Genomic DNA, 22,052 nt, shown 5'->3' on the forward strand with positions numbered 1-22,052 from the left:
CCGAGCCTTTCGTTTGTATCCTTCCATCAAATTTTTCACAGCCTTCTTGATCACTTTCCTTGGCACAGACTGCCAATTTGCCGTGAACTGCGGTCACTACCGCTTGACGATTGTCCAATATTTTCTAATAGGCGGAACTCTGGCGTGTTAGAAGAACAGTTATAAAAATTCAATTGTTACTAGGGCTTTCACGGTCTTTTGCCGTAAAAGCAAACAGAATGGAGAAGTTGTGTTGCTTGAGGAAAGCCAACACTCCTTCTTCCAGGCACTCCTGAACATAATCGTCCTGGTTGATGGTCCAGTTTGCGATGTTAATGTCCTTCTTCAAATAACAGGAACATATGACCTGCCATACGAGATATTTCCTTGCGAACTTAGATAGTTAAATGTATCGTCGCGATTTCGAGTCACCAGCTTATTGTACAGTCCGGCATGTTTTTAGTTCGATGCACAGTTGTAGACGACAATCTCAGTTTGCTTGTGCCATTTTTGAACTATATGTGAAAATATGGTTTAAATTGATATTGGATCAAACGGACACAGAAGCGAAGCATTTCTTATTGTGTTAACAGTGTGTTGTACCGAATGAAAAGAATGGTTCAGATTCGTCCCTCTCACTTATACACAAATGGCGATTCCGAGGCTCTTGACAACCATAACAAATATCGTTTCGTTGCAATTTTATCGATATAAGTTAGAATAAAGAAATAATATAACCAGAATTCATGGCTTGTGTCCAAATTGTGAGGAAGACAATAATGGACGGTTACAATATGTCATTCAACCAAAAGGTTACATTCCGCTATGAAACGATTCCATTTTTTGGTATTGTTACTCGTTCCATATATTTTATTCAAACTAGAACGTGGGTTCTATTAGAACCGGTATTTAAGAACACTATAATCATTGGCAGGAATAACTACCTCCCAAACCTGGGGACAGGAACTGAAGCCCAATACAAAGATACGATATGTATTTTCATCTAAATGCAAAAGATTAATCGAGATATTGGTATTCTCAAGGGGGATATCATTTTCACTAAAAAAATATCCCATTATAACCCAGCTATGTTAAAACTTTTGGTTATTTATACAATACTTGGCGAGCCCTTATATTACGCCCAAATAAGTGTAGGAACAACGAAGTAACCACATCGGAATATTCTGCTGCAAAGCAAACTAACGTAGGAAATTTCTTACGCTGGGTTGATAGGGTTTCAAAAATTCATTACAGAGAAAATAAGGTTAATAATAATAGGGTAATTTCGGGAGATATGCCACACATTTCCAAAAATGAATGCTGCATAAATGTAAAGCAAAAAAAGTATGATTAAATAATTAAAAAATAAAAATAAAAAATACACTGAAATGGATTCTGCAATGAAAAAAAAATCATTAAATTTCACGAATATTTAAAAAAGGCCTTAATTGTAACGTATTTTGCATTTGTTTAGCCTTGAATGCACTGATTCAACGTTAAAAGCAGTGAGAAAGTTGTGAAACCCCTCCGGTTTCTTAAGAAGAAAAAAAATTTGCCTTATGAAACAAAGATATTGGTTTAGCCCAACGCATGGAAAATGATTCATACGCTGGGTCATAACGGGCTGAAATAATTTTATTAATGTTTGCAAGATTCACATACAAATATCGCTAAACTTTTTTTTACAAAGAATTGAGCGTTGTCCCATATGAGTATTCACAAGATTACCCAAAAATTATTTTGAAATCATCTTAATAATATTGCGAGAAGTCCAACATAGACCACTCTAGCCAACCCTTCCCCTCACTCTTTTCTCTTACCATCACATTTACGACAATGACAATAAAAACTTTGAGAAAGTCATGCCTACCTAAGACAAAAATGTTGCATTTCACTTCATTGACAAGTAATTGTAAATAAAATACTCGTTTGAAATATTTCACTCTATTTCATGTTTTTCCTAGATAATGTGTTACTTTCTTCATAATATAAGATAAAATAATAATTAATACAAACTTGCAAAGGTTACAATTTTCGCTCAGTATTGTCTCACTTCAAATACGTCGCTTAAGTAGAAATAGTTCAACGAATTATGTTTATAAGTATTTTAACTAACTGCCATTATGCTAACAAAGTTCAGTACAGGGAGTAGAATAACAAGGGCAAAATTAGTCCATCCTACTAAATCTTCAAATCCTCTATTCTACGATTATCCCCAAAAAATTTTCTTCTAAAGTGTAGTGACTCCTATAACTGTCAAAAACTTCTCTTAGCTGACTTCTTATTTAGCAATAATAGTAGACAGCAGTAACCACATGCAAACTGCTATTCAATATCAACCCATTTCGAATGTGCGTAGTAGCGGTAACCTCTAGTTGAAATGATCATCGTAGAATGTGTTATCTGGATGTAGAACCCAAGCCATGTCATTTTCATTCGAAATAAATTTACTGGTTCTATAGAGGCGAAAACCTTCAAATAAAAAAAAAACTGGATAATAATATTTATATGAAATAAACCATTTGTTATCACAATGAACTAGTTGATCACGCTATATTTTAATCACTCATCACCAAGTATCGTTCCTTAATGTAATGCCATTTTCATAGAATTGATTGGTATCGTAGGTCTTAATCATTTTTCCCCACTTCTCAATGTTGCGCTTTTTAACGAGAATTAACAAACTGTGACATAATCGTTGTATTAGAGCATGGTTTGACTTCTTGTTTGCAATTTCGAAAAATGAATGGTAAGAAATTACGAGTTTTCATGCTGGCGGATCAAGATTTGAAACTACATTCCAAACATCAGTTTGATTATACAAACTATAATTTATCCATTCTATTATAATCACTTTGTTTTGGATTCTCATACTTTATGATTCCTATTTCCTGTGTTCAGTTCTCTCCAAAAAAATTAACTTTATTAGAATTATAAATGACGTGAGTAGTAGCTATTAACAGGTTCGTCAATAAATACACTTTTTCCAAAAACCAAACGTATTTATAAAAATTACATTTTCTGGTCCGATAAAATCGAAAGTTTCGGCACAACAAAAATTTCTTCGATCAATAACTAGTTTATAGCAGTAATCTTTAGCTTGGAAAAAATACCTCGCTTTTCATATGCATCAATGGCGGGTGTTTAATAGCACGCTGATATTGTTTGGAAACCTTAACTATAATTCTCATTTTAAAGCTGAACAAGATTAAATTACAAAACCAATAGATTACACAGTGAGTATCTGCTTCGTTAGTTGTTAGCGTTAACTCAACTGGGAAGCATAACACTTGCACCCAAATCACATGATCTGGTACTTTTGATATCCGCTATCTGTTTCCAATCTCTAGTGCATTTGCAAACAATAACAGATCTAATGAGGCAATCATGAATTCGTTTCTTTCTCATTGGTTTTATTGTTATTTTAAAAATAAATTAACATAAAAACATTCAATGGTTCTGCTCTTCAATATAAAAAGACCCTTAACAATAATTAACACAAAAACAAATCAATAAAATTCTATAAGGAACACACTTTTACAAATTTAGTTTGATTTGTACACAGATTTTTGGAAAATCGTGTTTCACAAATTTAAGTGTTATAATCTTTGTGACACAAGTATCAGATCATATTGGTTATATATTATAGGGCTTATACATGTCGATAAACCAAGTTCTAATCTTTATCGAACTTGGTTGCAACACTCGGAATACCAAGGCGATTAAAAGTTACGCAACGAACGATTGGGAACGCTTACTTTGACCCTATATCCGAAGTAATTCTGAAAAATGTAATTAATTCCGAAAAATAAAACACTCGTATCTCAGCCGATGCGCAACCATTTTCAATTATTCTTCCAATAAAATCCTTTGTAAATATTGTTCTTTTCAATTTTTTTTTTTTGGTTTTAGTCGATTAGATTCTCATAAGGCGTAAGGTGCGGTTGGTTTTCGCAGTTTGATTAAACCTTTCTTGACTAACTTTTTTCTACCGTCTATGGGGTTCCAAAACTTTTTTCCTTATAACTATTTGGGTCAAAAAATATGTAAAATATGAAGGTTTTTTAGTTCAATGTTTGAGATACCTTCAAAAAAATTTGGATTTCTAGGACTTTTAGTTCAGACACAGCCGAATTTATTGTAAACAACGAGATTTTCGAGTTTTAATTGTTTATAACTAATAAGTAATTGACAAATTCACATATCTTTTGTGCTAGTTGTACTCCTTACAACCCAAAGAGTTGATTAAAAGCAAGAATTCGTATTTATTTGTCAATACTAACTAGAAATCCAATAAAAACATAAGAGAAATAGGTGGGACGTATACGTCCAACTGCATCGCAAAGAGTTAACTTAAACTGACCTTGGCAGCACTGCTTCAACGGAATCCAATAAATTCAATTGCAATAACCTCAGTTGTGAGTACTCAATTGAAAGGTGATAGCCTCAGCTATCAATCTTACCTGATTTGGAATAAAATCTTTTGAAAATCAAAAGTTACAGCTTTTCAACGATATGGTGCTCTACAGACATCATAAGCTAGAAAGGGTTAATTTTACGGTTTGAGGTTTCACATGTTCACTAAGGTGTTTCTAGCTGTAACATCCGCATATTATTAGCGTGATGAGTCTATTTTTGCCATGTTTCTAATATCACCCTACCCACTTGAAGCGTTTTCAGGGCATTAGTGTTACTATCTTGGTTCCTAACAACGAAGCAAAGCTGTTGATGTCAATTTGTACGCATTCCATCGATTGTAGGCCGAGTAATGAATGAATTAGTGGGGCACCCTCCCATCGCTTCAGAAATTATGCAGATGTACAGAGTTTTTATTTTAATATTCTATAAATGACTATAAATTTACATAATATGGGTCGATTGTAATTGTTGTCGTCTACAATTTGTACAAAAAGGCAATTTAAAATTCCTCAAAACTTTTGTTGAATGTTTTCGTAAAACTGGAAAAATTGTATTTATTTGGTATAACTTCAAATTTAAAACGATGCCCTACACGTTTTTATACTCCAGTCGATTGTAATTAGCCGACCTACAATTTGTGGAAGAGTGAAGTTTTTTATTTCTTAAAAAATCATTTATTTAGCGACAGCTTCGAATTAAAATATCTACAACTTTGTATACTTCAATCGATTGTACTTGATACTGGTCATAATTTTAGGTAAAACGGAATTGTCAACGGAAATTTCATTTATTTAGCAGATAACTTGGAACTAAAAGCACTGACCTATAAATTTTCATGCTACAACAAATTTACGAAATACGAAATACAAAAAAAAGAAATAACGTTTATTGAGCATGTAACTATGTTTTCAAAGCTATAACATACGCACGAATGTACTAATAAATTGCAATTGAAGCTTCGAGTTCTTTTTTGTCCGTTATTTTCGTATGAAATGACGAACTCCGTTTATTCTGTTACTGAAACACAGTTATTCAATATACAATTACCGATCTCGTTGTTATTATTTACCGAATAACTCCGTGACGTAACTCAATAAAACTGAAAAATCTGTCAATATTATACTGAACAACCAGCAATTTGTCAAATGTCAACGGATCACTTGTTATAATATCTACCGAACCATGTTGTAAACTATAGTGACGGTCATTTTCAAATATAATATGAAACTGTTTGACTGGTTATCTAAGTGTCAGTCACCTCATTGGGGATTAGGGATCATCCATAAATGACGTAGCTTTATATGGGGTAGGGGGGAGTTTTGTATTTTGTGATGATGTGTGACGACAGGAGGGTAGGGGGTCATGTCATGCTACGTAGCTGTATTAAAGGAGAATAACTAACATAGTTTTTATTTTTTTTTTAAATTTAACGGGGACAAGGTGGGGGGAGAATTACCGTCAAGCTACGTAATTACCAAGGGGGTATTTAGAGGTTTGTGACGAAATGCTACGATGGGGAAGGGGGTGTTAAAAATCACTCAAAATGCTACGTCATTTATGGATCATCCCTTAGAGGCATTCGAGAAACTAGGATCTCGAATTTTTTCATTTGATGAATTTCGGAATTTTTCGTATTTTGGCGATAGCAGACTTTCTTAAGCCTGGCATACTGTAATTTATTTCGTAAATCCGCAAATAGCTAAGAACATTCATTTTTTTCCTGACCTGGTCTGGTGAAACAAAAACACCACAAATAAATCGTTCTAGTCAGACTTCACTCCCATTTTTCTCCTTTCTATCGTGAGCCCTCTAATTATCTAAGTTCATCCCATTTTTTAATTTTTTCTTGTAATTCAACTAAACAGTAAAATTTACTGATTTCAAATGTAGTATTTGATGATTTATTCGGTTGTTCCTGAACGTCACAATGTACTGACACAACAGTATTTTATTTACCGAATTCTCTTTACATTTTACCGATAAGCACTACAAAAATTGACAGCTCAAGCAAACTTTTGTTTCACCGAACGTTCGTCACATAAACAAATTACTGAACTTATCGCAGAGCGTTCAGCTGTGTAAAAGTCGGTAAAAACTGCGGAGTTCGGTGGAAAAAACTAAGTGTGTATGTGGTGCATTTAAAGCAAATTAGAAATCCAACGGGAAACCAGCCGACCACAAAATTTGACCTTCGCCGATTCGAACAAAGCTTTGTAGTTTTGTTCGGTTGTTGAACCTCCATGATTTTCTCTGACAACTACAATATTTTGATACAAGAGCAATTCTTCAAAATAACTTTTTTTTCGATTTACGTATTTTATACAGCAAAACTATCTAAGGGAGAGTTACAGGGAATACATACTTCTCCACTAAAAATATAGACTGAAAAAATATTGTGTCATTATTCACAAAATCGAAAATTCATGTTAAAAATTTAAATCGCAAAAAGACATTTTTTTTAATATTTTGTTTTTTCAAAAAAATAACACAGAGAAAAGAAACATTTTTAATGTGCTACAGTGAAAACCCGTTTTTATTACCTCCTTGGTGAATTTTAGGCTGATAAAACAGGGACATTGATAAAATCGGGACATATATTTTTCTTTCTTTTTAAGAAACCGAAGCTTTTAAAGTATTATTCTTCAGTCCCTAGATATAGCCTCACAACCCTTTCTGATTTTTTTGTTTAAATTTCCCTTAAGGGGGTCTAACAGTGCAAAATTCATAAAAAAATTTACATTTTTATTTTTGCATATTTCGGATCTCCAAGATAAGAAAAGTATGTAGTATCAAGAATGGATTTACTCGAATTCAAGTTGGTTCGCCTACTGATAGTGATAGTTTATGATGGAGAAACGCGAATAACTCGTAAAACGAGCATAATTTCGCGAATTGATTGTTTATGTTGGAGCAAAATCCAAATATCTAGACAACTTTCGCATTTTGGAAGATTTTTGTTATTTTTGATGTTTTAATTCGAAATGACATTTCGAATGATCTTCTGTAATCAAATTACAGCTTTGTTTGTGAATTAGCATGAAAATTAAAAACATGTATAAAGTTATCATAAGAAAAAAATACTGGTATGTTCTCCATCATGCAATCATATTCAAAATGTTTCCTTTCGCTTTGAATTTTTGTTGACATAATATAAAAAATAAAAAAAAATGTTTTTTGTAAACTAAATTTTTAACATAATTTTTATTTGTGAAAAATGCCACAACATTTTTTCAGCAAAAAATTTGTATCGTGAAGAAGTATTCATTTCCTGTAACTCGTCTGCAGATAGTGTTGCTACAAAAAATACGGTAAACGAACATCTTTTTTTTTTTGAAAATACTACATGCAAAAACTATGCACTTTTGAAAATTTGCTCTTGAATTAAAATGATTTAATTAATTGTGGAAAATGATTAGTCGTCACTGCCGGTGAAACGTGTACAGTAGTGTGACTCACGGATGTATGGAAAAACTTCAAATTGATTTAAACTAGCGGGCACAGCACTTTTTGAGTTCCTTTTGTGGTGCCAAATGCCTGTGCAAATTTTTGTAGCGGTTGGTTAATTGCGTTCAAAGTTTGTATGGGATTTTATATGGGGAAATCAATTATTTTGCATTTACGTTAATAAAGATCGCTATTTCACTCAATATGAAAAGCTTTATAAAACTATAGTTCAAACCTTGTTTAACAACTTTGTCGAAGACGGTAACTAGCTACGAACTTTCAAAAAATAGTTACAACGATTTTAAAACTTATGGTACAATCCAAATGCAGAAATTTATTATTTTTTCCAACACTGCCAGTGCACCACCGACATCGACAATAAAACTGAAATAAATGATAATATGTTCATCGCAGAGACTTGGTACCTTCGACAGAACGGTTCAGAATAAATCGCTGAATAACATAAACGTAGTCAGAAAATGAAAAGAAGAGACGGTACTGAGTACTCCCCAGTCCTTTTTTTAGATTGTTTTGTATAAGACAAAGAATCATTACATCCTTGTAAATGTGAACGACTGAACTTTCTTCATATTTTGATGGACCCAAAGATGAATCATACTACAATCTTTGCTGTGGAAAATAACATTTTCAATATTTAGGATTTACACCTACAAATTTATATGTTGTTTTTGCTTGAGGCTAAAACTAATACAGGTCTGGAAATCGCGTTGGGTTCTAACCCGAAGTATATTTCTGGTTCGCCAACATCACCACTGTTTTGCGTAAACCTAACCCAATTTCATCAAAAAACGTTTGTTTGAAGTAACTATCCAGGTTTCGTTCCTAGATTCTCAAACGAAAACGTCAATAGAAACAATTCCGAGGCTTCAAGGAATCTAAGGATATGCATTTTTTTAAATTGTGACACTTAACGTAAGAAATAGGATTTTAAAATATGTAAAACTTATAACCCGTTATACAATTTTAAATGAGATAATAGTAGAGCCCTTAAATAGTAGCACTCAAACACGTAAGATTAATTTTTAATTCGGCCGTATAAACCCGCGTTGAAGATGGCTCCTTATGTTATATTAAACTATCTAAAAAGGGGACTGGGGAATACACAAGCCCCCCTCTCTTCTTTTCATTTTCTTACTACGTCTATATTATTCAGCAAATCATTCTGAACATTTCATTCAAAGGTACCAAGTCTCTGTGATGACTACATTCTCATTTATTAAAGTTTAAAGTATCGATGTCGGTGTTGTACTGACAGTGATGGAAAAAATAATAAATTTCTGCATTTGGATTGAACCATAAGTTTTAAAATCGCTGTAATTATTTTTTGAAAACTCGTAGCTAGTTACCGTCTTCGACAAAGTTGTTAAACAAGGTTTATAAGGCTGAGTTTTTATATTGAGTGAAATTGCGATCGTTATTACGGTAAATGCAAAATAATTAATTTCCCCATATAAAATCCCTTACAAACTTTGAACGCAATGCGCAAACCCGGGAAGCAACCGACCGCTCCCAAACTTTGCACAGGCTTTTGGGACCACAAAAGGAGCTTAAAAAGTGATGTGCTGAAAAATGTCATTTTCGAGCCACTCTAGTGTACAGTTTCATCGGAATCAAAGATGGTCGGTCACAATTTAAGGACTTTCGGGCGGATCTTCATAGAATTCCTCAAATGTTAAATAACTTTGGAAATTATTGATGGAAGAAAACTGAAATTGGTTGAAAAATGACGGAGACATAATTTTATAAAAAGAACTGACTTTCAATCACAGTTTTTAGAATTACCTGGTATACACAGTTTATTTTCCAATATTATGTAATCATCGATTTTGTAAAAGATATATCTTCTAAAGGTAAAGAAATCAGCAAACAAACAGCTCATACAGGGGATAGTGAGGACACTGGATCCTTGGGGATATTTTATTCCCTGGCCATAAAATATTATATTTGGTTTGGAAAAGTTGTATAACATTGAATTTTTTTGTATGAGATCGTCGAACTTATTATTTATGAATATTTTCAAGTACGATTACTTTCTAAGGGCTTTTTCCTACAAAAAAAAATTAAATTTTGTTTACCTCATACAGCAGGTATCTTTGATCCCTGTAACACTGGGTATTCTTGATTCCTATCATTAGATCTCTCAAACACTTTCGAAATGTACAGAAATAGACAAATATCATTTTTATAACGTACCTGGCACTATTAATTTATCTAAAATGTTTTATCCGTGAACAAATGATGGAATAAGTTATTGAAGATTGAAAGAGCCAGTTAAACAGCATTGATTTACCGCAAACACTTGTCTCGACTTTCTATTATGGTTAAAGTTTGTCGTGCATCTAAAAAGGTAGTCTTATTAATTAATGTGTCAGGATAGGTGGTTAGCTGAATTTTCGTATCTATAGGTCATAGTGTGCTTTGTTTCTTTAGCCCTAGTAGGCGGGGGATCAAGATACCACACGTTTTTACAAAACCACATAGTATTCGAATTTACACATTATTCATAACTATTACAATTCGAATTGACTACAAAATGGCGAATTTTACAATTGAAATTTTTATTTCATTGAAAAGTTATGAGAAAAAACCAAAAGTGGGATCAAGTGTACCCACTCTATCCTATGGCGAGTCAAAGTAAGCGTTCACACTTTTTTCGCTGACTTTATTTTGCTCTTTTTAAAGTAACTTGTCGCAGACAACATTATCTTTTTAAAGCGACTTGTTCACAAAAAGTATACAATCAACACCAAAATTAAGTGTACACTTGTGATACAAAATTTCTGTCAATTATTTTGGGTGGAATTCGTTTACATATATTTTAATATTTTTTAAGAAATGTTGTAACTTATGCATTAGACGACGCCGATGGTTGAGTGGTAAGTGTGACCGCTTCTCACCCCAGTGGGTCCGGGTTCAAGCCGAGGTCGTTGAGGACGCAAACCTAAATAGTGACATTGTTAGTTGGTATTATAGTTTTTCTGTTTCGTAATAAAATTTTATTTATTTTAACAAATAAATTAAAATGGTGTGTATCTTACAATATGAAACTCGGCTGAACAAGTCGGATAATTATGGACGACACATATTTTTACATGTTCTTGAATACTAATTAATGTGATCTGCGACGCTCTTGCATCTTGCAAGACGAGTGTTGACCTAATTCTCCCGGGTAGTGACAATGTTGACAATCAAGTTAAAAATTCAAATGTCGAACGCTATCATCTCGTGTATATGTGAACAATATCAATATCCCTTCGGTATATCCAATGATACCAACGGTAATGTGAACATAGTAGTTCTTAAAATTGGCAGCTCCTATTCCATAAAAATCAGGCAACCAATGCAAATGTACAAGAAGGTTTCCAATGTCAACATCGTGAGTGTTACACACACCTATAGCCAAACGAATCCGCAATTATTACGTATATCTTTAATCGTGCGTTAGCACTTTTGGACTGAATATTGACAATGATCGTCTATTTACAGACTTTCAAAGATAAGCCCTTGAAGCGTATACGATAACGAGAATGATCTCTCGCAGATTGCTCAATCTTCTTTACCGATTTTGCTTGTACTACAGGCTTATAACCAAGTGGTACTCTGCGTACATTTGTTCTCTTTGTTCAAACGAAAGCCTCTGTTTTGTTGTCACCAATTGGCAATCCTAAAGATTTTAAACATAAAACAGTTTAAAGACATAAAACATAAAACAGTATAAAGACTATAAGTACTCAAAATCAGGAAAATTAAAACTTTCGCATTTTATGGCACATGCTGAACGAAGCCGCGATTATCACACTCGATCGAAGCGTCATCGAACGTTACGTATCGAGTGCGCAAGAGATAGTTCTAGATAAATTTATGTAACTCGATCGACCGATTTTCAATTTGTTTCCCGCAGGACTAAAAGAGTCAGATTGTCGTAAACACTCAATTTTCAATGGCCACAAAACAAGCGATATTCTGCCTTTTTAATTTATCAATCCTCAATTAAATTTGGATTGCCATTGCAATCCCGGACTTTCTTTTCATATAAACTACGTCAAATACATCTGGGTCGAAAAATCATAGGCCTCTTCCAGTTCCAAATCTGAACAACACCTCAAATGGACTATCTATCGCCATTCACGCTTCATGTACTATATTTTATTTAATGTAAAAGCTCATGATTCGTAGTCACGTCCTCAAACGATGCACACAAACGAATACTTAGCGCATATTAATTTTTGAAACCATAAAGCAATGATTACTCCAAAACATTTTGCGAATTAAATTATTCTGAATACAGTTGTAGCACTATTCCGCGTAGGTTTTGTACACCGTTGAAATAATTGTAAACAACATACTGATTCCGCCCGCTTGAATTACTCGAACGTACGCGCTATGTCCATCAACACCTGTGTGAACGTTACGCGCTAATCTCAGGTTCCGGGAGTACCAGACTGATCAATATCGAATGCACCTACACTGACTACGTCTGCAAGGCGCCGATTCTTATATTCCACACGTGTCTACCATCTTGGATGATTTGTGATGGTATATCAGATTGTGCTGATAGCTCCGACGAGCGGAACTGTCGCATATTGCGCAAGGGGATCGTCCGCTCCAACTCTCCGACTGAAACTACACGTGGCCAACGACAGTATCAACTGCCAGTCGCTGCCGTGGACTCCACTTTGGCACGATCGGCATCCAAGTTTTTCGGTTTGTTTTCAAAGCTTAGCCTTTTAAGTATACAACACTATTTCTCAAGATTGCTTAAGTTTACCTACAGTTAAAAATTCTAGCAAATTGTGCCAGCCTGACACGCAAAATTACTCAAAATCAGATGCACATCTTTGGCCTTAGCACTTTATTGGCACTAAGGAAGCTTCAATTTGCGAGAACGAGTACCTATTGTCATGTATGTTTTAGATTTTGTTTCAATGTGTTTTTACTAAGCTTAGGATTTTTGTTTAGCTGAATTGTGTTTAATTCAACTAGAAATCACACGATACACCTACTCTTCACTGAGTGAAATATTAGAAAAGCTTCTGGGATCTTGTCACGACCCCTTACTTTGGTCTGCAAATAATTCAAGATTCTTCTTAAAGTGATACTGCAAATAATTCAAGATTCATCCTAAAGCGACAAGATTCCAGTTGCTGTCGCATTTATTCGACTGAACAAAAAGCCTAGTCACACGCAAACGCAATCACATAGGGATCGTGGTAAGGTTTGGATTTCCCCACGACTGTGAATATTGTCCAACAAAAAAAAATCACGCACACGAAACAAATCGAATCAAAAATGTGCTTTAATGCAGGAAATGTGTCTCTGGGGAATAGTTTACCGATTTGCAAGCAATGATAAGTATCTAAGTATAAAATAGTATGAACGACCATCGTATAGCGTTAATGAGATATTAGTTGATATTAATGAATGAATCAATTGACTATGCATGTATGTGTAAGTGTATTTGTATGTGTGCGTGTATGTGTATATGTATGGCACCAAATTTTTTTTGAGATGAATTAAACAACTGACATAAAGCTCTTAAGGAATACCATTACATTTTTATGAAACGGCTTTCCGGTTCCGTTATGATACATTGTCAAACTGTCTCCGAAAAAGTGTGTGTACATTAGAGAAAAAAGAACTGCGATTCACTGAAAAAGTGATTATTTATTATGAGCCTAATGAGATCCAACAAGAACCGAATGAGTCGATTTCTTCGAACCCGAACCCGACCCGAACCCGAGAGCTTGAAAATTGAAAAACCCGAACCCGACCCGAGCCAGAAATTGTAAAATTTGAAAACCCCGAACCCGACCCAAAAATTTTAAAATTTGAAAACCCGGACCCGACCCGTACCCGAGAATGAAAATTTTGTAAAACCCGAACCCGACCCGACCCCGAGAATTTTAAAATTTGAAAACCTGAACCCGACCCGAAGCCGAAAATTTAAAATTTGAGAAACCCGATCCAAACCCAACTTATTAATACAGGGAATCAACCAAAAATCTCGAAGATTTTTAACTTTAAGCACCCCACAGGACCCTATGCTCATCTCAGAATAGTAGAATCACGCGAATCTGAAGTAACGCCTTACGCGTTGAGTTACATTTTCCTATGGCAAAACGAATCACTGACGAGTAGAATCCACATTTATATTTACTATTATTGAAGTTTGAATTTGTAATGTTCCGAGAAACTTATAAATCGTCGATATCTTAACCGGAAATTATAATAAATCGGCTGCTAACTCATGGGGAAAAACAGTGATAGTTTCAAACAACCTTGCCCGTCGTGCTTAAACAAAATTTTCAATTGTTTTCAAAAACCATTCTCGCAAGGCAGTTTTATATAATTTATTACATGTAATAAATTATGCTATGGCAATCCGTATTCGCCAGTTTACATGACGTTACTGGCACAAATCCCCGACTATGTACGGGGAACGTGCCATTTAAGCCAATATATTCTGATTCTGATTCTACTGGTTGATACGGTCAAACATGTGTCGAGGGGTGTCAAACAAGATTCTCTGACGCTGATTACGCTTCAGACTATACGGTAAGCGCGCCAATAGAGATGCTTCGACATCTCCAATGGAGCTCTAGGAACGACTCCGAACTTCCGTCAATGGCTTCAACAGATTTTTGCGATCAATTCATTAAGATCGTGGAAATTCATGTACGGTGGAGACCCGGTTTTATCAGTACCAGATTTTATCAGCCCCCGATTTTATCTATCCCCGATTTTATCAAATGCAAAAATAAAAATATTATTTTTTTAAATTTTGTACTTTCAGACCCCCTTAAGGGGAACTTAAAGTAAATAATCAGAAAAGATTGCAAGGCTATATCTAAGGAACAAAGAAGAATATTTTAAGAGCTTCGGTTTAATAAAAAGACAGAAAAATATATGTCCCGATTTTATCAGTGTCCCTGTTTTATCAGCTTAAAATTCGCCAAGGGGCTGATAAAAACGGGTCAGAAAGTGATTTGATTGAATCGGATATATTTTTTCCCGGTTTTTTTTACTGAAGGTTTTTTTATCCGACTCTTACAAAGGAAAGTCCCAGTCGGATTTTTATGCTTGAAGTTTATATCCGGTTTTTATATTCTAATATATTTGAAATGGGTTTTTCCAAGCATGTTCTGTCCTTGGGACTTTTACTTTTGGTCGCTCATATGACTGTCCTGAATAACAAAGCCTGGCGGAAGATTTTTTTAAATGGAATCCACTAGTGTTTCTGTTTAGGTCTGATAAAATATCTGCATTTAAAAAATAAATGACGACGCAATTTGAGCCGCTTCAATACGACCAAAGTACCACCAAATGTGTGAGTATGGGAATCGTCAAATCGTCCTCGGGCTGCAACGGCCTTTGTAAGATTATCAGCACCGCACAGTGGCTGGAGGCTGGCCAAAACCTCAAAAATTTATATTTGAAATATTGATATTTTATATTTTTCCTTAATTTCTCATGTATTGAATGACGTATATTCAAAATTTTATGATCATTAGATAAGAACACGATTTTTAACATGAGTGTAAAGGTAGCAAAGTCCGGACTTTTTAATGATTTTCATTTCCGAAACCACCATTGATCTGTTCACTTCAAATACATGTTGCTCTTTTGATTTTGGTCCGAATTAAGCAAAACTTGTTTCATTGTGTAGAGGAACGAAAGAACTTGGATAGTGAATAAAAAACATTTGGTAAATTTGCTTGGAACTATGACTTTTTCGTTTAAATATTTTTGAGGTGGCCAGATCAAAAATACTTTCTTCACTAATATATTCTGTACAAATTTCGGAATCATTTCGGAACGGTCACATAGTATACATTCTATGGGAAATAACCTCTACTTTTCGAATATCATGGTCTCGTTCTGCGCCTAGGTGCGCAAAAAGGTTTAAGGAGATTCTGAAGCTTTGTTGCTGATATGGAGGCGCATGGTGTTTTATCTAAAATATTCTGACAATCTACAGTAAACCAACGCGTTATACAATGGATTTAAAGTAATGATCTTCATTTTTTATGGTATTGCTGATATTGGTGAACAGTAACGGAAAATCTATCATGAAAACGGGATCATAGTTATAAGAAAGGTTCAATGACACTGTATGGAAAAATGCATTTAATATTTTACGACTTTTGACATCAAAAATGAGCTCAGCACCTCAAAATTAGCTTAAATTGGGATTTTCAGCCAAATTAGGTAACATTCGAGGTTTTGTCCGACTTTTGTTTGAAGACCCGCCACTGTGCACCGGTGCGTAAGCAAATGCGTGTGTATTTTGATTACGCCAAACGATAATAATATATATGGACACCCGTTTTCGCATCGGTCGTTGTTAAATAGGTTGCCAAAATGATAATCTGTTTTCACACCGGTAGTTGTTATTATAGTTACGTTGCATTTTTTTGCAATAATGCAATAAATTTTTTTTAATCTTTTTTTAATTATATGGATCTAATTTAGTGAAAAATATAGCTAGAAAGAAAATACATTTATTTATTGAATTCAATAAAATCATTTCAGTAACAAATATCGTTCTGTTTTCCAAAAATTATTTTATTGAAATGATTGCAAAATTATTCAAACTGGAAATGTTTATTGATTATTGTTTCAATGCAGAAATGTTCGTACCATTAATTTTGCCGATTGAAGCAATAAACATTGTATAATTGAATTCTATAAGACATTTTTGTTCAAATATGTTTAAATTTTCTATGTAATAATAATTATGAGAATTTATACAATTCTATGAACTCATGTTGGCTCGGCAGTTATTGTCTGAAGCACATACTACGACGGTTCCGAATCAGGAGTGCAATGAAGAAGATCTCATCCTAGATATTACGAACAGACTTGCGGTGGAAGACAGATTTTTACATAAATTTTTAGCCCAAATGTCCGTCATATGTGGTAATATTGCAGAGTATAGTTGGGTAAATATATCTGCGTTTTAAGAATGTTCAAAAGCGATTTTGAATCGCAGAATAGTGGGCTTATTCAGGAATACTTGGTACGCTGGACTGTACCCACTCGAAATGAAAACATTACTGTACAACTTGGGCAGAATAGTATACAGTAAAACAAAAATAATTAAGTGGTAGCATTTTATGCGTGGCTTCAATAATGATATTAACTTTCTGAAGTAAACTGCGTTGTTTTCCGAGGTTGACACACGGAGTAAGTTGATATAGTCATCACATCTCGTCTAACTTAGAACTAGAATCAGGAATAACAATAGTTTCTCCGGACATCAGTAAGCAACAACTAGCCGCTAGCCGGCGCTACTATCGGCCAATAGACTTCCAGTAATCGGTACACGGACTTTGCGTACACCCAGTAAAGTTCAATCGGAAATGAGCCGGAATTCTGGCTGGTTTTAGTTCATATTCCGGCTCCATTGATAAAATCGATTCTAGGGGAGACCGGGGCTAGTTGGCGGTGTTTTCAGTTTTCAATTTTTACCGCTTTGATATAGGTAGATCTTGCAAAATAGAACACGCGGCATGAAAGAGCAGACTGTTGGCAACATCTCTGATTTTTTTAAAAGTGTTTGAAAAGTGTTTCTCCTTTTTAGAGACAAAAATAAGTGAAGCGGAAAACCCGCCAACTTACCCCGGCCCCGGGGTAAGTTGGCAGTATGTAAGGATATGCCAAAAACTAAGCAATCAAATGGAGATTCAATTACATCAAGGGTCCTTTTGGAACGTGCTGAAGGTCTTTTCAAGAAAACTGTATATTAACCGACATTTGCTATTATATTTCAGTTTCAATACCCCGGCCTTTGGACTTTGACGCTTACTCCCTATTCAAAAGCAAATTTTCGAAATTTTTCGTGCAATTGGCCGGAATAAATGTCTCCTACAGGGCCGGCGGAAAGCGTGGGTAGTATGGGTAGTACTACCCACTCGAAAATAACCGAGTGGGTAATTACCCACTCGAAATTTTAAACCATTTCAAAAAATTTAGATGTGCAACGCATGTATCTCATACTACACACATTTGAAAACATCGATGTACCACAATTCCATTTGCATAAACGAACGTAATTTAATGTAAATGTAATGTAAGCGTGGGCATTACGAAAAGGGAAGAAATCCTTAGTAATGGACCCCTCACCCTATGCTTACTACCCACTCGGGCGTAAAGTGTTTCGCCGCCCCTGGTCTCCTACATTGGCGAGATACACAAGAAAAAGATTTTCTTACTTTGGAGTCAATTCCAGAAATAAAATTTTTTGATGACTTTTTGCACTGTAAATAGTACCGCCAACTTGCCCCGCGTGCAACACCGCCAACTTACCCCAACCGCATATTTTATTAAAAACTATTTAAAAAAATAACTTTTGTTTGTGGATAGATGTGATATCTATACGGATACTGAAAGCTCTTTTCACGCGCTACCGAAAAATATAATCATTCGGGAAATAGAAACAAAACAAAATGTTTTGCAACAAAAACACATCGGATAATGTGTTTTACATTACTTGAGGTACACAACGAGAGGCAACGCTTTATGTCTAATAGAAATGGAGAAAAGGGGCTTCCGCCAACTAACCCCAACTAGCCCCGGGCTCCCCTAACTAGAATGTGTCACTGAAGCCGGAATACGAATTAGAACCAGCCAACATTCCGGCTGAGCTTAACTTGTAGTATTCCGGCGCCAATAACACAACCAATTCCAATTAGAAACGGTTGTATCATTGGAGATGGAATACTAACTACAACTACAACTACATCTACTTCATGAAATCAAATATACGATAATTAAGTGCGTGTCTTGGGGCAAATTGGTATACACGAATTTGTGGCAAATTGATACAGTGTATCAATTTAATCCAACACGGAAAACCGATTCATCACAATTTCAACTAAAAAATTAGTTGAGTTTTTGGTTTCGTCTAGTTAATATTTGGGCGAACTAAATTTTTGTTGAAAACAATAATCCAACGTTGTTGGTTTGATGCTGTCAGTTTCAGTCTGGACACGAACGTTTCATCCTAGCACAAAACTTAAAAAGCTAAAGCACAAAACTTGAAAAGCTACATGAGCTAAAGCTTGAAACGCTTGTCTCAGCTTCTAACGCTTGTTTTAGTCCAGACACAATTGCATATGCCGTTACACTACCTTTTCAGCCAAGACACAAACGACTAGAATTCAACTAATCTCATTGTTGAATTAAACTGCTTCATCGTAAAATACAACATAGGATATTTCAAACGTTTTGTTTCACCGACCGACGGATGAAAGGTATGGAATTAAATTGTTGAAAAATTCCGTATGTCAGTAATTCACACGTAAATATAATACAGAGTTATGTTTCTCATAATGTTATCTTTTTATAAACTGCAATCTTAAATGAGACGAAATAGCCAAAGGTATTTAAGGATTGTTGGAAATTGATTGATTTGAATTTTAGAATAAAGGTATATTTTTTTTTTCTATTTAGTCACAAACACTATCCAGCACTACAAAAAAAACTTCATACTTATTCCACATCTAGTTTGGAATCTCAAACGATGAAAAATAATTATCATATTACATATTACATTGGTTAATAATTGAAATGTTACTATATAATCGACTAAATCCGAAATAGAATGATTTTGACAATTTTCGATAATACTTTCAATTTTCAGTGCACATGTATTGAAAAAAATGTCAAGAAAAATCATCCCTTTATTGAAATGTTTTTAAAGAAAAACTAGGTAAAACCAAAATGAGGTCAGTTGAATTTCTGTTTTTTTTGTGTACTGGTTCAGGTAGTTGCGTCCAGGATAAAACAAGCTTTCCAAGCTGAGACAACTACCTACGTGCTTAACCGTTATGCCCAGCGTGTTGCTGTCGCTACCTTGATGTATTTCAGTAAGGTGTGCATCTTAGCTACTTGCTGTCATTTCGTATGATGTGCGTCTTGAATCAAAATCAATAATAATTTTCAATAACTAATATTTGAGAATCTCTCAAAATTAAGAGAAAATTTAGTTACGTTATTCATTTTTCTGTTGAAATCAACTAATTAGGAAAACAAAAATTTGTTTTGTTATTTTCTTCATCGAATGGCTTTCAGTGAACATTTTGTCATCGATACGGTAATTCCAAAGACGGAATCAAATAATCACTTACTGTTTAAAATTATAAATTTGGTCCCAATTTATCAGTATGGTAAATGACAATACGGAATCTTGCCTTCAAACAATGGTCCTACGGGGTAGTGCAAAATTCCTAACCAGAGTTTAATATGGCGAACATTTTTAACTCAAACAATTTGAAATTCTATTAGAGATTCGCCTGTTAAAAGCATCGCTTTTTACGACGCGATGAACTGAAGCGACAGTAGGTAGCGTAATGTAATGTAATGTTAAGATGTGCTCTTTTGAATATGGTCGATGTACTTCTCAAATCAGTCTGTTAGGTCTGTTTGTCTGTGCTTAGACCGAGCCAAAGGATCCTCCGACGTTTACCATGGCCTGACACAGGTCATAATCATAGGCAGATCAAACAGTCGAACGTTCGAACATTTTTGAAGTGACGTTTGCTGCTTACCAAATTGGTCGTCAAATCCACATCCATGTATCAATAGTTTGGATAAAATTCTCGGAGTAAGTCAAAAGCTATTGAAACGAAGAACAAAAGTAATTATACTTGAATAATAGAATATTTCTACATTGTTCGACGTGGAATTCTTCTAGTAAATTTGTAATAAAATTTATTGCAACAATCAATTTTATTGTCCAACAATAAACTATATAGTTAATTGACATTTCGTGTTACTGTTTCTATGAGCAATATAAGAAAATATCAATTTTTATAATGGTAAGTACTACCGTCCAACCCCGTCTAACCCCGCCATCTCCTTTTTCACAAAATACGTGAATTTTGAAATTTATGGAGGAAGGTTAAAATTTAATGATTTTGTATTGTAATGTCATATTAGACTGTAGTATAAATTATTGTTAAACTACTATTTTAGCACAGTGAAAACAATGGCTTTTAGTCAACACATTATTAGGGTAGTGCATTCACGTTCATACATTTCACTATACACCACAACACCATATTATCCCCCGAAAATATGATGAAAAACCGCCTGAAACTAGATGGTGATGATGTAATAGATGTTATCTGTGTCCGTCAGGTATCCTTTTCTAAACCAAGCGCTGCAGAGTGTGGCAAACCATTGTCGTCGTTATCTTCCACTTACCAGTGGACCTGAATTAAAGACTTTTGCACAAGAAAAATTCACGCATTGTCTTTCTTTTGGAATCTTACTTTCCACAGTTCCATTTGTTCGCAGCGTTTCCTCATACATTCCATGCAGATTTTTAGTTTTTTTATTTGACCCATCAATCTGATCCTGGGACACATCATGTACAGCTTGACATAATGCTATATCTTCCAGTTCAATCCAAGCTGCTTCGATGCACTCATTTTTACTTTCACGCAGTAAACATGCAGCAATTCATACAAATATTGTTCATTGCATCAAACGACAAAATAATTGGTGTGAATCAAGGTTTGAAAATATATTTTCATTAAAACAAAAAAAAACTTTGCTTCCTTTCTCTGAATAGCAACGTTGGCGTCAGTTGGAAGAAGTTATCAAATATACGCACTCGCTATAAACCGAAACGATAAGTTTCCATTTCCCAACCTGTTTACGAACCGCCGGTGCGGTGTCGTGTTATGATGGCGGTTAGCAAATCGCTATTACCCACGCTCCAGTGCTGTTAGTCTAATCAATGGTTGAAAAGCATCTCGTGGATCGCAACTATGCCAAGAATATACAAATCGTGGTGCATTGAAATTTAATTATCACTTTAATTCATGTTTCTGTTGATAATAATTTAATATGTTGCAAAAAGTACTACTAAAGGGCGAACACGAAATTATTGCGACACCGAAAATGTCATGCCAATTTTCTTATAATGTTTAAAATCAAACCAAAATTTTAGGGTAGTTTTATACATATATCTACTTCAAAAATCAAAAGAAAAGTTAATCGATGGAGCCTTGAGTGCAAAATTGAACGCATTTTCGCTTGATGCCCTCCATCAAAGTCTTTACAGTGTCATCCGGTACCAGTTTCTCAGTTTTTTCCATTTTCTTAACATGTCCTTCTCGTCTTTGACTGTCTTCTTGCTCTTCCGAAGTTCCCGCTTCATCATTGCCCAGTACTGCTCC

General features: G+C 34.6%; 1 protein-coding gene across 2 annotated transcripts in view; it reads left to right on the plus strand.

The window, feature by feature from the left end:
• The window catches only part of LOC131683324 (basement membrane-specific heparan sulfate proteoglycan core protein), a 672,949-nt gene that overhangs the window by 613,483 nt on the left and 37,414 nt on the right, over window positions 1–22,052 (plus strand). For both annotated transcript variants that reach the window (XM_058965199.1, XM_058965200.1), the window contains one exon: window positions 12,289–12,567. In XM_058965199.1, coding sequence (XP_058821182.1) covers window positions 12,289–12,567 — 279 coding nt within the window. The remainder of the gene's footprint in view (window positions 1–12,288; window positions 12,568–22,052) is intronic.

The sequence above is a fragment of the Topomyia yanbarensis genome, chromosome 2, assembly GCF_030247195.1.
Source record: "Topomyia yanbarensis strain Yona2022 chromosome 2, ASM3024719v1, whole genome shotgun sequence".
Lineage (NCBI taxonomy): Eukaryota > Metazoa > Arthropoda > Insecta > Diptera > Culicidae > Topomyia > Topomyia yanbarensis.